This window comes from Hippocampus guttulatus, chromosome 4 (assembly GCF_054856545.1).
Source record: "Hippocampus guttulatus isolate MCC_2025c chromosome 4, RoL_Hgut_1.0, whole genome shotgun sequence".
NCBI classification, from domain to species: domain Eukaryota; kingdom Metazoa; phylum Chordata; class Actinopteri; order Syngnathiformes; family Syngnathidae; genus Hippocampus; species Hippocampus guttulatus.
The window spans coordinates 14,688,171-14,703,295 of record NC_141264.1 but is presented as its reverse complement, the minus strand read 5'-3'; the positions used below and the strand labels follow the sequence as shown (position 1 = coordinate 14,703,295).

Below are 15,125 nucleotides of genomic sequence, written 5' to 3'. Positions count from 1 at the left end.
CAGCAAATCCCTACCACTGAATTGTTTTTTCTAAATTTCAAAATGACAGTCAAATATTAGGGTGGTTTTTTTTTACTCAAATGATCCCAACTAAATCAAACTGCTCAGCTCATCCTGACTGCAACAAAAAAAAAGCAAAATAAAAGCCTCCAAAATTTAAGATATTTCTCTTATTACCTCTAATTCCCCATTTTTTAGCCATATAAAACCCTCCCAACTTGAAAATGTTTAGCACATCACAATTTTAAAATAAAAGTGGATTTCTTCTTCCTCTAATTTCCAAACTTTTTCAAATAATTCCAACTTTGTTTTATTCCAACTTTTAATTTTTTTTATTTTATTCCAAAACATGCTTCCATATGTTTCCTCCAGTATTTCATGATTGACACACAATTTCTCCAGAAATTGCATTCTGTAGTTGATGAAAATGACATTTAGCATTTATTCAGCTTCCTCAAGTGCTTAATTAGTCTTTTATTTTCATTCATATCAAGATTAAAATACAGACAAACAAACAAAAAAGTTTCTGGTGTTATCATAGTGGTTTTGTTTCATTTTCCTGTACGATATTATTGAAACAGTCATAACACAAACACAAATAACAACAGCATTACATTTTCCCAGTTTATGAATGTCTAAAAACTACATAAGCCAGAAACAAAATAAGTTATCATCATACATCAGTGTAATAATAACAATAATAATAATAACAGTATTCGAAGGAATTATAATACATACAACTCTGGAAAAAATAAGAGACCACTGCAAAATTAAGTTACTCTGATTTTGCTCTTGATATACAGTATACTGTAGATATTAAGGATCTACACACCCATGTTCAAATAGCACGTTTTGGTCACATGAATATGACAAACCCCTTATCAAGTTAATCAGTCCTAGCAAGCCTTTGTTGATATTTATTTTTTTGCTTTGCAGCTGAAAACGGAAGGTTTTGTGCTCACAGCGATTATGTCCAACGGTTCATAATTCCCTTCCCCTTGACAAAGGCCCTAGTTGCAGCTGAATAAAAACAACCCCAAAACATGATGCTGCCACCGCAGCCACCACCATGCTCCTTTGTAGTAAGCATCCAGTACCTTATGGAATTATGGCTGAAAAGTTAAACCACAGAAGGCCATTTCACCATAACACATTTTTGCAAGTGTATGGTAGAATTAAAAATAGCAGTTGTGTTTGGACAAAACCTGCAGGCTTCTGGTATTAAGCAAAAAAAAAAAAAAAATGTCAGGAAAGGTAAATTTGAAATGCGTAACTTCATGACGCACATTTTACGTTGAATTTCACCGTGGATTGTTTGTACAGGGTTTAGGTGACATTTATGGTCTTGGTCTCAGTTTACATACATATAAATATATATATATATATATATATATTTGAACTGGGGCGTGTTGACCTATTCTTATCCATTGAACAGTATACATTTGAGTAAAATGAAGGGTTTTTTTTTGTTTTGTTTTTTTTGTATACTAAAAACTACTGACAACAGTTCCTAATTCAAACATTGTCGCTTAGAGCATGTATTTGCCAAAAATGGAAAATGATCAAAACCCCCAAATAGGTCCAGTGTTAATTTGGTCCCTTAATCTTTTTCAGAACGTTTTTTTTTCTGTCATGACAGATACAGTGAGATACACATGCAGTGCGTTCACAGCACTAGTACAGATTTAAAGAGACGGTAGAGTGCATTTGGATTGACGCTGGATGCGGTCAGACTACGGGATCTTGTATTTACAGTGTGTCTTGTCTTTGCAGATCAATGTCTTTGTCACCTAATTGATCGGTGCCCCCTTGCGGCCTTCCTTTTTTGCACAACTGACCGACAGCCCGTCGGTGACAGGTCATCGCTTGACAGCACCAAAAAAAAGAAAAAAAAAGGCAAGCACAGCACTTTTTTTTCAAAGTCAGTCTGAGAATCGTGTTATCAAACTAAACATCAAAATGTCACAACTCACATTGTAATTTCAAAGGAAGAGTACGAAAAGTGAAGCATTGACCACAAGTCAAGTCAAGCTTATTGTCAGATGTGCAACATACAGCACAGATGAAATTTCTTTCCTCAGGAGAGAGAGGAGCCGCTGTGGGTGCCCGCGCCGCCATCGACACACGTGTTGAAATGCTGTGATTAAAATGCTGCAAACGGCAAAGCAGTTTGTTCATAATTGGCAGCACGGTAAGTCATGTGATTATCACACCTGGTTTCCAATTAAAGGTTCTGGGTTGGATATTTGGATCTTTCTATGAGAAGTTTACTTGCCTGGGATATGCATGTGCACGTTAAGGTTATGTGAACTAACTTGCCCATGAGGGGTGTATGGAAGGGTGAATTTGTGTATTTGGCTGCCATCCAACCCAGAGTGTGTTCCACCTTTTGTCTAAACGTCAGACTCTCGCTTAGCCGCAACCTTAATACAAAACGCGACCAAAAAATGAATGAATCAGTGAATACAATTCTAGGTTGGGCGACAAACACGCTATGCCGCTATGGTGTAACAGCTCTGGATAACTGCGAATGTAGTGAAGTGCATTACTACTCAATGCCCCACAATTTTTTTTCCAGCAGTATGGTGAGTACACTCACCACACAGGAAAGAAGTCACTCATTCAATTCACTCATTGTTCTCCCGTGGCTGCGTGGCGAGTTCGCCAGCTCCCACACTCCAAAAACATGCATGCTTTTGTTCACTGACGACTGTCCATCGGTGTGTGTGCGTGTGTGTGTGTGTGTGTGTGTGTGTGTGTGTGTGTGTGTGCGCTCTCAGTTGTCAAGAGCGTGCCGGGGGGCTCGATGATTAGCCGCAGCCGCCCTGGATTTAGCGTTTTTCTCACCACTTGAGGGAAGGAACTTCTTTTTGTTCTTTTTGCGTTTCTTATCTGGGCTCCACACCTTCTCGCAGTACTCCTCCACTCGCTGGGCATCCCTGTAGTCAATCAGCTGGAGGAACTCCTTGTACCACTGCCTAGAGTGTGAGCCCGGCAGGGAAGCAGGCACCAGATTCCTGGTGCTGAAACTGGGCCCCGCTATAGGATTGGCATGGGACTGACAGGGGGCTCCGCTTTTGTCTCCTGGCTTATCCTTAGGCCTGATGGCAGACGCCAACGTTTCGCCGCTGAGCACATGCAGGGTAACACGCAGTAGCGTGTGCACATAGCCGTGTTCCACCGTCTGGCACATGTAAATGCCGGCGTCAGAGCTGGAGAGGCTAAGAAGGAGAAGCCCGTGCGAAGTCCAGATCACACGCTCATCCTTGTGAACCTGGGGGTATAAATTAATGAGGGGTTCTCAAATTTATGGCATCAAAAATGAAAATTGCTAAAGTTATTCCAATCTATAAAAGTGGAGAAAGACATCTGTTTACAGATTATAGACCACTATACTCACTACTACCACAATTTTCAAAAATATTAGAAAAACTATTTTCTCGCAGACTTGATAGCTTTATACAAAAGCATGCGCTGTTAAGTGAGAATCAATATGGCTTCAGGGAAAAACGGACCACCTCAATGGCAGTTATGGAGTTTGTGGAAGCAATAGCCACTAATATAGACAACAAAGAATTTACTGTTGGGGTTTTCCTAGATCTAAAAAAAGCTTTTGACACAATAGATCACAGTATATTATTGAAAAAAATAGAAAGATATGGCATTAGAGGTGTAGCTTATAAATGGATAAAAAGTTATTTAGAAAACAGATATCAGTACGTGCAACTCAACAATAAAAAAACGAATCAACTGAAAATCACTCACAGAGTTCCTCAGGGGTCAGTGCTTGGTCCAAAACTATTCATCTTATATATAAATGATATCTGCAAGGTCTCATAACAATTTAAATGTGTCCTATTTGCTGATGATACAACTTTCTACTGATCTGGAATAAATCTGAAACAGCTCCAACCATAAAAAATGAATTAAACAAATTAAAAAACTGGTTCGACAGAAATAACCCTGAAAAAATCGAAGTTAATTGTTTTTGTCACAAGACCAATCAAACATCAAGCTAAAATTAAGGTAAACTCAATTGAGATAGAAAGAGCGTATGAAACAAAGTTTCTCGGATTAGTAATAGACTCAAATATGTTGGAAGCCACATATCGATAACGTAAAAAGAAAAATAGCCAAAACCGTAGGGATCCTCTACAAAACCAAGGAAGTGCTAAATAAGAGATCTTTGTACACATTATCCACTTCATAATTATTACAACATATGACCTACTGTGTGGAAATATGGGGAAATGCCTGCAAAACAAACACACTCCCTATTCTAAAACTACAAATAAAAGCAATTCGAATTATTAATAGATCAAAATATACGGAACCCACAAATCCACTATTTATCAAATTAAATACGATGAAATTTTAGGACCTGCTTGACTTTAAAATCGCCCAATTAATGTACAAAGCACACAATAACCTGCTCTGCCAAAACATTCTGAAGTTTTTCGAAATTTGAGAAAGCAGCTATAAATCAAGAGGTACCAACTTATTCAAAAAACTCAAAACAAGAACAAACATCAAGCAAAGAAGTGTATCTATCAAAGGTGTTAATCTGTGAAATAATTTCGAAACGGACCTGAAAATGAGTAAATCGCTTGCTGAGTTCAAAAACAAATTCAAAAATAGTACAAACAACCTACATCAATCAGAGTTAAAATGATAAATTCTAAACATTAAATATAATGATAAATCAGAACTAAATTGATAAATAGAAAAAGGTATTGAAATATCCATTATGAATACAAGAGAAAATTGATACAAGAGTGCCAGGGTGTGGATGTATATAATCACAATACAAACCAAAAGTTGTAAAAATATCACGGTTAAGGGTAAAGTATGAGCCTTAATGGAGACTTCTTTCTTCTTTTCTTTTCTGATTGATATAAAAATGATTTATTAGATATAAACACATAACGGGGTAGGACTAGATAATTTTTTTACTTCTTCCTACTCCCTTGAACATAATAACTGTGTTGAATGAAGACTGATTTCTTTCTTTTTACTATTTTATCTACCTTATTTTCTGTCAAATTATTACTGTATATGTTTTATGTTCAATAAAAAAAACAATCCTAGTTCAAAGTCCAAATACTCTGTTACTGTAGTGGAGTTGATTATTCAAATAACTATACTTGAGTATTTATTTTCTGATGACTTTTTACATTTACTCCCTACATTGGAAAACACATACAGTGTTGCCTTGAGGTATGAATTTAATTCTTTCTGTGACCACGCTTGTAAGTGAATATACTCTTATCTCAAATCATTTTACTTCAATTCAATCAAAAGAAATACCATGAATCTATTCCAGCCCCCTCCCCCCACAAAAAAACAAATTTTCCAATGTGTATTTTATTAAGGAAAATAGGAGCCGTAACTTGATTTTGCAGGACCCCAAGTTATGGCTCACAGACCCGCAGAGGACCCCTGGCCTCAGTTTGAGACCGCCTGCTTTTGACCTGATATTTCTGATCAGTGATTTCCACCTCCTAAATGACCTCAGACTCAATTGGTATGGCATATGGCCCGCTACAGTTTAATGATTTCCAGTGGCTCAGTGATGCAGAAAACCCAATTTTTTTGGAGTAGGCTGTGTTACGACCCCCTGAAATACGACAGGACATCCAAAATCACATTGAAAACAACATAGTGTAGTTTATCTTGAGATGCAGCTTTTTATTTGCTTCTCAATCCCAATCACCTCTATTACAAAATTCTATTACACTCATAGGACAGCTCAGTAGCTCTGTCGTGCTGACAAGACTACTAAGAACTTTAAATTTGCATTCAGTTGGATCCCGATGTGTCATTTTGTGTAGTTTGTAGTGTAGAAAATCGTACCGAAGGACTAAATCACTATTTTGAAATAGAAGATGAACTTGTACAAAAAAAATGAGACTCCTGTTGCAACATGGTCAGGTGCAGTGTTGTGTAGTATAATAGTGTAATATACTGGAGCTGTGGTTCTCATCATTTTCATACCGAGAACCACCTAAAAAAATGTTTAGCTTAGCAAGTGCCACCCAAATCACCAGGACTAAAATAGAGTAGCATAGTTGGCCAAACTGTTCATCAAAAATAGGACTGTAGTTTTATTCCTAATATGTACAATCTTATTGTAAATCACTCTAACATTATGCACAGTTTGAAAGTTGTGCTTAAATATAAGAAAATGAAAAACAAAAACAAAAAAAAAAAAACCCAGAAGAATTTACTCCAGTGCAGATTCCATTCATTCTATGTAATATAATTTGTTTGTTTTCTAGTGGGGGTGGCTCAGTGATCCAGTGGTTAGCGCGTCAACCTCACAGTGCAGAGGTCGGCTCCGACCTTCCTGTGTGGAGTTTGCATGTTCTCCCCGGGCCTGCATGGGTTTTCTCCGGGTACTCCGGTTTCCTCCCACATTCCAAAGACATGCACGGCTGGCTGATTGAACATTCAAAAATTGTCCCTAGGTGTGAGTGTGAGCACGGATGGTTGTTCGTCTCTGTGTGTCCCCCCGTGACCCTTGTGAGGATGAAGTAGATCGGGGAATGGATGGATGGATGTTTTCTTATGTTCCCATTTCAGATGGCTGAAGCTCTTCCACCCAAAATTACATCAACAGTAGCATTTACTTGCACAGCACAATTCCCTGAGCCACGCGGCGTACGACACTCACCTCTTGTTTGTCGTCTCCACGTTGGAGGAACCAGAGCACCTTGGCATGAAGCGATCGAGGGACGCAGCTGAGCAACGTGCTGTTGCCCTCCACACCAAAAACGGTCTTCTCCTCAGATTTGTGCCATGGCTCATCTGGGTGGACAAACAGGATAAAAACCTGAGTTTGTTGACAATCTACTATATAAGCAACGTATTCATATTTCTACAGCATTTCTTTGAAATGCCTGCTCTTTTCCACTCACCGTCAATTTGCAGGCCATTGCACAGCTGGACAGCGTTGCCATGGCGAATATCCTGTCGCCTGAATCGTCTAAAGAGATGGAGGGGGAAAAAAATAAAATAAAATAAAAAAGGGAGGGAAAGGGACATTTGCCTGTGCGATAGACGTATTGCTGGAAAACAAAATAACACCCTGAAGTTCATGGTGGGAAGTAACAAAGTAGTTTGTTACTGTAGTCAAGTCAAAATTTTCATGTAGCTGTTCTTGAGTATTTTTGTCTGACAACTTTTTACTTTCACATCCCACATTTGAAAGAAAACAACATTTGGACCATTAATTAGTCAAAGTAGGGAGATTTTGTTGTGATTGTATCAATGATCAAGACAAGCATTTTCTGTATAACAGTAAAAATTTATTTTTACTTTGTATTTTGTACGAAGGTACTTGTCGGTGTCTGTACTTTACATTTTACTGAAGGAAAGGTGTATTTTTATTTTTATAACACACTGTATTTCTATTGAGGCACATGAGTACATTCCCACCCCTGTCCTGCGTTTTACCTCTTGGTGTAGCCTCCAGATGGATAGTAGCTGGAGCAGGTGAAGCCGTCCCAAGCGCAGTAGGGATCTCGAGCCAGACAACAGTCAGCACATTCTGAGCCATAGAGGGCGCAGTGGTGCAGTTGGACCTGGGCCACACCCGCATCCGAGCCCACATACAACTTTTGCTGACAACCCCAAAAAATAAACACAGGCAGGATGTTCAATATGCTCGACAATTCTTAGCCTAGGACTGATGACAGAACACAGCCGTGCAAAATGATGCAATGTGATCACCCTGTGGTTAAAAAGCAGAATTGCAGGAATGCTGAATTTTAATAGCCAATATGCACAGGGAACGTAAAGGTTTTGTTGTCACACAAAGTGCTCATAGATTCTCAGTCTTACCCGTTTAGGGGATATAATAATCTCTTTTATTGGCACTGGAACCTGGAAGAAAAAAAAAGACAGACGGCTGTGTCAACGCCTTAATAGCATGGGGACGTGCATAAGATGTAAACAAATGTATATTTTTGTAGTTACAGGACCATTAACTAAAATCAGTAGATTAATTTTATACAATTTATCAAAAAAAAACAAAGGTATATTACTTTTCTCCCAAATATAATACGATTTGAACAAAGGGGACGTGCATAAGATGTAAACATATGTATATTTTTATAGTTGCAGGACCATTAACTAAAATCAGTAGATTAATTTTATACAATTTATTAAAAAACAAAAAATTAAAGATATATTACTTTTCTCCCGAATATGATACGATTTGAACAAACTTTACTCTTTATTTGTAAGAGCAAAATCTGTTTTGCTGGACTGATTCTTGTTCAGTCACCGTCTGTGTAAACGCAAGTGGGATGGTTGGTGTTCTGATTTTTATTGAATTAATCCTAAATTTGAAAAAGGTAAGTCATTTATGAATGGAATGTCCATTTATTTTTATTAATGTCATGTTTTATCTGAATCTGATGCAAATGCACATTTGGGAACAATTTATATTTGATATTATACCCCTGACCTCCCGCCCCTTTTTTTCCCCTTCAATTTCCGATGTTTATGCCACTAGAATATGAACAAAGTTTGCTTGTGTGTACAAGGGTAATGTTTAATCGAGATCTGGTCCACATTACAACAAACTACAGTGTTGCCATGTTCACACCTCAAACACTTGCAGCTCCTCCAGCAGCACCTCTTCCATTGTGTCGGTATCTTTGTTGTAGATCGTGATAACTTTGAGCACCAGAGAGTCATCTGTAGGGACAAGGCAGCAATGATGGATTGTTTCGAATAAATCGTTTCTATCCTACCATTAAACATAAAACCGAACAATATTCCCGTTTCATACTGAATTGGATTGTTTGTATCATACCAAATCCTATTGTTTTTGTACGGCATCATACATGATCATACCAAATTCTATAGTCTCGCAACTTACCTATGATGCTAAATTGTATTGTACCAGGTACCTCTCATACAGTGTCATAAAATATCCTTTTATTTGGTACTGTGTCTTGTTTTCATTATTAAAAAAAACTTTATTGTCTAGTATGTATCATACGAAATTGTATCACATAAAATCCTTTTACTTTGGACTGTAACATACAATATCATACTAAAATCATATTGTTTAATGGCTAATGCAATATACCTTATTCTTTCGAATTGTCATGATTCGGTTTAGGGACCAACAGGTGGCACTGTAGGGCTCCCCCGGCAGCTGCACACCTGTTGGTCATAGGTAATTAGGGCTTTAAAAGGACTCTCAGCCCGAACACTCAGTGTCGGGTCATTGTTTGCTCTTGCTACTGTCATGTTTGTTTGTTTGCTGTTCCTTTGCTGCTGTCATGTTTGTTCTGGTAGTGTTTTGGTTATTGATAGTTAGTTTCTGCCAAGGTGTTTGTTTGTTACTTTGGATTAGTTTTGTTTTCATGACTTTGTTTAGGATTTAGTTTTCTGTGTTTTATCAATACACTTCTTCAAATACACCCTGCTCCTCCCTCCTGCCTGCTTTTTGGGGTCCACCACCACCACACAAACGTGACACGAATACTATTGTTTATTACTGTCATTCTATTTTATTTATTTCTTTTTTGTATCTTAGCGTTTGATGGTATGATGATGCAGGGTCGGATTGTTTCATGTTGCTCGTATGAATGAAGAAAATCTGCACTCACACTTGAAAACATGGATAAATATATACTGTATCTGATATAAGAGCCGTAGCAACAACAATAACAACAAAAAGTGGTCCTTACAAGATTACGGTAACTAAAAAGCTGTTCAACAATGCGTGTTGACAAAAAGAACAACCGGTACCTGTCCCAATATAGAGAACATGGTAGTGTCCATCTTGGGCTTGAACCCTGTCCACCGCAATCTGTGTCAACTTTCTCCTGCTGGGCTGTGTTTGCAGGAAGACCGGCCTGCGATGTTGCGGAAGAACTGGACGATACATCATAGGGTGAGAGCGCACGAAGCGCAGAACCTCATCTGGAAACTCCTTAGAGCTTGAAAAACCACCACCGTTGATTTTGCTGGCACACTGTCAAGGAGATGATAAATTTAAAGCGGAGGAAGTAGACAAGGTAATTAATTGCCTTGGCACGGTTTTGCTGTGTGGATAACAACAAGCTGGTATGTTGTGGTCTGACTGCGGCTGCCCGCGGCACGGCATGGCCTGATGGAGGTTGCTTACATTCAGCATGGAGTTTTCCATGCTCACTGTGATGTTCCACTCCAATGACATCAGTCAAAGAAAAACATGTGTTGTGAATGTAAAATTGCGGTGGTTTTGGAATCAAGTCAACAGGCCTCAAGGATATATGAAGTATTTTTTCCCCCACAAATTAAAATAATTCTCAGTCGTCTAAATAACACATCTATTACTTGCTTTCACCAAAATACCCCAAGGATCAACAATTGTAGCACGCTAGTCACCCTCTTCTTTCACCTTTCTGAAATCAGCCTGTTTTGATTGTGTACCTCTGACTTGCTTAGAGAGGCTTTGGTTACCATGTTGACTGACAGCGGAGTTCAGAGAGTAGCTTCTTGTGCAGTCTATAAAAGCGAGCGTAAACTGCAAATTGGACACCAGCCCTTGAAAAGACAGTATTGGCATGAATTGTACCAGTATTTACCCTTGTGGATGTAGCACTTCTTTACCAGCCATCAAATGACACGTTTCAGTTAATTTAGCGGATCCTAGTAGTTAGCCCACGTGACTCAGTTCTGAGGTTCACGGTTTAAATCTGTACTCTGATATTCTTGTGTTGAGATGATACCTTTGTGATTTGCCAAGCTGATATATCATGGATGGAGAAACTTGTGAGGGACGTATTATGTAAAGTTTTATTTTGATCCAGCAAAATTCTGAAATAGGCTGCAAACAAAAATATTTCCTTGATTGTTTAATTTCAAACTCAGTGGAGTGGACAGGCACTCCAGAGGTCGAATGTATGGTTTATAAAAGCTGTCGACCATTTCATAATGGTTGTATTTTTTAAGATAATATGAGATAAGGAAACCTTTGTTCGTCTCACAATGGCGGAATTCGCAATTTACAACAGAAAAATTTGGAGGGAAGAAAGTAGAAAAAACATGAAGTATTTGCATGCACAAAATAAATATTTGTCTCAGCGAGATGGCTCTGATCAAGGTGGCAAAAGACATCGGCCTGAACCCAGATGCAGGTAAAATCTCAGGCTTAGTTCTGCTGGACCTGAGCATTGCCTTTGTGACAGTCATCTGTGTGATCTTATTACAGCGATTAAAACACGAGGTGGGAAACTCTGCTACTGCTCTAAATTGGTTCAAGTCCTATGTTGAGGACAAGACGTACTTTGCTGAAATTGGTAACTGTGTAAAATGGCTATGACTTGTGAGTGAGGTTCCTCAAGAGTCAATCTTGGGGACCCCCAGTGTTCAATTTGTACCTGCTTCCATTAGATCAGCAATTACACAGCTATCAATTGTCCTAGCACAACTGTCCAAATGACACTCAGATCTCCATGTCATTGTCAACAATTTAACCTGAACCTGCAAATTCACGGTCAAGGCATCAAACCAATCAGTGTGAGGATGCAAAACAGTATTCTATTTAACATTAGAGTGAAATAAAAAGTTAAAAAGTCACTCCATCCATCTTCTTTCGTGCTTGTCCTCATTATGGCAGCGGTTAAGTCAGAGATAGGTTATCAAAAACTCAGTTAACAAACAGGACTTACAGATCCAGGCCGTGGGTAGGGGACTTTATCTTCAGAAGGTGTCCAGTGATGCTCAGGTCTCTCTCTGAAGGCAAACGGTCCGTTAAATGCGGCTCGGATGTCATCCATGTGATAGACACACACCGCATAGCCTTTAAACACGGCACTGCAAAAGAAGACTTCGAGTGATCAGTTTGACTTCATGTCATGAAAAAGAAACATTGTCTTCCTCACCTCGTTGTGCTAAAAAGGCCAAAGATTTCTGGGTTTTTCCCGTCTTTGTTCTTCAACACATAGACATCCTCTGCAAAACAAGTCAGAATTTATTTTGGACAAGAGAACAATTTCTTTAGCATAACTGTGTCAGGTTCTCTGTTTATTTGGCTTTGGAGGCAGTTGATATTTCAAACAGGGCAGACGTTCTCTTCAGGATGTTATGTAATAAGAGAGGCTGTAATATCTAAAGTTGGATCTATATAAGGAACAGATCCAGGTTGTCAATTTGACATCAATAGGCCGTGAACATGAAACTGGCCATTTAAGATTTTCAGATGTTCAAATCAGTTTGTATCTTCTGTGACTTGAGCTTTAATATCAAACAAAGTGTAATCTGGATCTGATCCTGATTAAACAATTGACAGCAATTTAAATGTCAAATATGATCTTTACCATGTTCAGATACTTATAACACTTGATCTTTTTGTTTGGAGTGAGTAAGCGCAGTAGCTTTAATACCCTCCAAAAAGAATCTGGATCTGATGCAGAGTCAGCATTTGGCAGCAATTTCAATTTAAAATTGTCAAAAAAGACCCATTTCCACATTACATTGTGTCTCCAGAGTTGGGCAGTTTGTTTGCAGGAGTAGCAGAATAGATGTACTGTAATGATGTACCAAGTTTAACCCTCATATTATGTTGGAAAAAAATCACATTGGTTATGTTGTGGGTCATTTTGACCTGCACTGTAAAAATCCACACAAAATAGTCAAAAAACAGGTTACACCAGTAACAACTTTGTTTAAGATGATATAAACATTCGGATAAGAGACAGACAACAGATTTTTAATTCCAAAAGTATATTTAATCTGAATCAGATAAAGAGTCAGCATTTGGCAGCAATTTCCATTGGAGATTTACCTGTAGCCCCCTTTCCATCATTAGACGTTTGTTTCTTAAGTTGAGCAATTTGTATGCAGGTGCAATTGAATAGCTGTAATGCTCGTCAAGTTTTAGCTAGTTATAACTAGATTATTAATTTTGGACATTTAAATCTGACACAAAAGTATAATGTTTGTTCAGACACATACAGTATGTATACCTGTTGAAAGTAAAACAGTTTCTTCGATGTGTAAATGTAGATTTGATGTCAAACTAAGTTATTTATAGATCTCATCCATTTGGGATTTTGCGATTTGAATTGACAAAAAAACAAACTTTATAAAATGTTCGGATGCCTAACCCTTTGGCATTTTGTGATTTTATTTTGTTCTGTGCTGGAAGCAGTTGTAATTAATCCAAATCGGGCATTTGCCCAAATAATATTTAGCGTAATCGTATTTGACATTTTGATCAAATGCTTAATTAGTTGTGAAATCACATCAAGGAGTACTTATGTCAGTAGTTGTGCTTCTGTGTACATCTCCCAACTTTGTAACTTGTATAGGTACTGTCTAAACTAGAAAACAATGAGATAAACCACATGTCCTCACCAAGTAGATCAAAGTGAGTATCAATGCCATCAGGTCCGGCCACAGAGCAAATGAGTCGAGTTTTCAGAAAGGAGCTCCATCTGTTTACCAGCATCCTCTGTCCTCCCTGATCATTCTGAGAGATGATAGGACACCAAATGATGGATGACCTCACTCTCAACACTTTTGGCTTTATGATGGATTTTGTCCAGAAAAAGCCACAACAATATATCAGATCCTTTACCGCACAAACTCGTCCGACACGGGTGTAGACAGCCTTGTAGAGCCCCTCTGCATCCACCTCACGTTCGGTGAAGAAGAAGTAAACTTTGTCATCATCTTTGTCGTCGTTATCGGGAATAACCGCTGAACCGACAAATCTCGGTTCTGCAGACAGACAAATGTGAAACTAGTTTCTGCTGGAACAAAAGTAAATCAAGGTATGTTGTTGTCTGCACTTCTCGGTATTGTGCACCACGAACACCCCCTGTTGGACAGCCACAATTCTCACTCTGAAGGTGTGAATGTTGCGGGCTTTCTGCCCCTGTCTTTATGTCTACATATGACTGGTAACGGGTCCAGGGTGTAGCCTGACCTTTGCCCAACGTCAGCTGGGATAAGCTCCAGCACCCCTCGAACATCATAAATGGTCCAGAAAATGAATGGACGGATGGATATCAACTGACCGTTGAGCTGCTGCCTGTCGTCCCTCTCAGTACGCGTGTAGGTGCGGTTGTTGAGTCTACACAAGGCAGCATCGTTCTCCCAGTAGTCTGTATAGAGGCCGACATACAACTCTCCACCTGAAACAAACAAACAAGCACCAACACTTCTTATGAATCCATGATGGAACATGACCACAAGATGGCGGCATTGAATCTCTAAGAAACTTGAGATTTTAGCTCTTGTTCTGACTGACCTGAGAGTGTAGAAGTGCAGGGACTCTTGTGGCTGAACGGACATCGCCCTTTACCGCTTGTAATGCTCTCCTTTAGCAGAGTAAATAGCCTGTCCTGTCAGCACAAAACCACACGCGCATTGTTACACATCAAAGGCCAAGCGTACAGAAAAATATTTTAAAAATAAGCTGTGTGATTTGGAACATATGTAGAAGAAGTGAACTGTGGATAGAAAGTGATGGATGAGCCATCATAAAGGTCAGTTATATATCACCACTTCTAACAAGAAGGCGTACGTAGGAATAGTTTTAAAATTTGTATTATTGATATTTTATGTTGAAAAAGTGCTTTGTTACAGCTGCAGTTGATGTGAAAGATTTAATGTATTGTGTGTGTCTGTGTTTGTGTGAGTGTATATATATATATATATATATATATATATATGTGTGTGTGTGTGTGTAAAATATGAGTTCAACACTACTGATGTCGAAGCTCTGAAATCCAGGTGGCACTCACACAAACAAAACCATTGATTCACAGCCTGTATTTTTCCAACCATCACCGGTGGTGCCAAATTGTCATTGATTTATGTGATCCTGGAAGCCCGCTGTGCTGTGAATACGGCCCCTCAAATGACTGTAACAAAGGCCAGCTCCAGTTCACCACTCACCAAACAAACAAGACCCTCACTCACGTTCACACCTTTAATTCATTTATCATTTGTGTTTTTCTGAAATGTGGAGAGGAAAAAAAGAGGGTCCAGGAGCAAATTTGACAGCCGAGATTTGACCTCAGAACCACCTGGTTGTAAGGGATACTTGTTTACTACATTGTCGCACCATGCCACAGAACTTTGATATTCGATTGCTTGTTTAATGGAAACTG

The 15,125-nt window shown here is 38.7% G+C and overlaps 1 protein-coding gene across 1 annotated transcript in view; it reads right to left on the bottom strand.

The window, feature by feature from the left end:
- Window positions 1–454: 454 nt before the first annotated feature.
- sema3e (sema domain, immunoglobulin domain (Ig), short basic domain, secreted, (semaphorin) 3E) overlaps window positions 455–15,125 on the bottom strand; it is a 33,549-nt gene continuing 18,878 nt past the window's right edge. The window contains exons 5-17 of the mRNA XM_086109507.1: window positions 14,261–14,354; window positions 14,028–14,144; window positions 13,586–13,728; window positions 13,363–13,477; window positions 11,889–11,958; window positions 11,676–11,820; window positions 9,769–9,994; window positions 8,612–8,703; window positions 7,843–7,884; window positions 7,456–7,622; window positions 6,918–6,985; window positions 6,674–6,807; window positions 455–3,274 (exon numbers count right to left, since the gene is read on the bottom strand). Of these exons, the coding sequence (XP_085965633.1) occupies window positions 2,777–3,274; window positions 6,674–6,807; window positions 6,918–6,985; window positions 7,456–7,622; window positions 7,843–7,884; window positions 8,612–8,703; window positions 9,769–9,994; window positions 11,676–11,820; window positions 11,889–11,958; window positions 13,363–13,477; window positions 13,586–13,728; window positions 14,028–14,144; window positions 14,261–14,354 (1,911 nt within the window). The 3' untranslated portion in view covers window positions 455–2,776. The remainder of the gene's footprint in view (window positions 3,275–6,673; window positions 6,808–6,917; window positions 6,986–7,455; window positions 7,623–7,842; window positions 7,885–8,611; window positions 8,704–9,768; window positions 9,995–11,675; window positions 11,821–11,888; window positions 11,959–13,362; window positions 13,478–13,585; window positions 13,729–14,027; window positions 14,145–14,260; window positions 14,355–15,125) is intronic.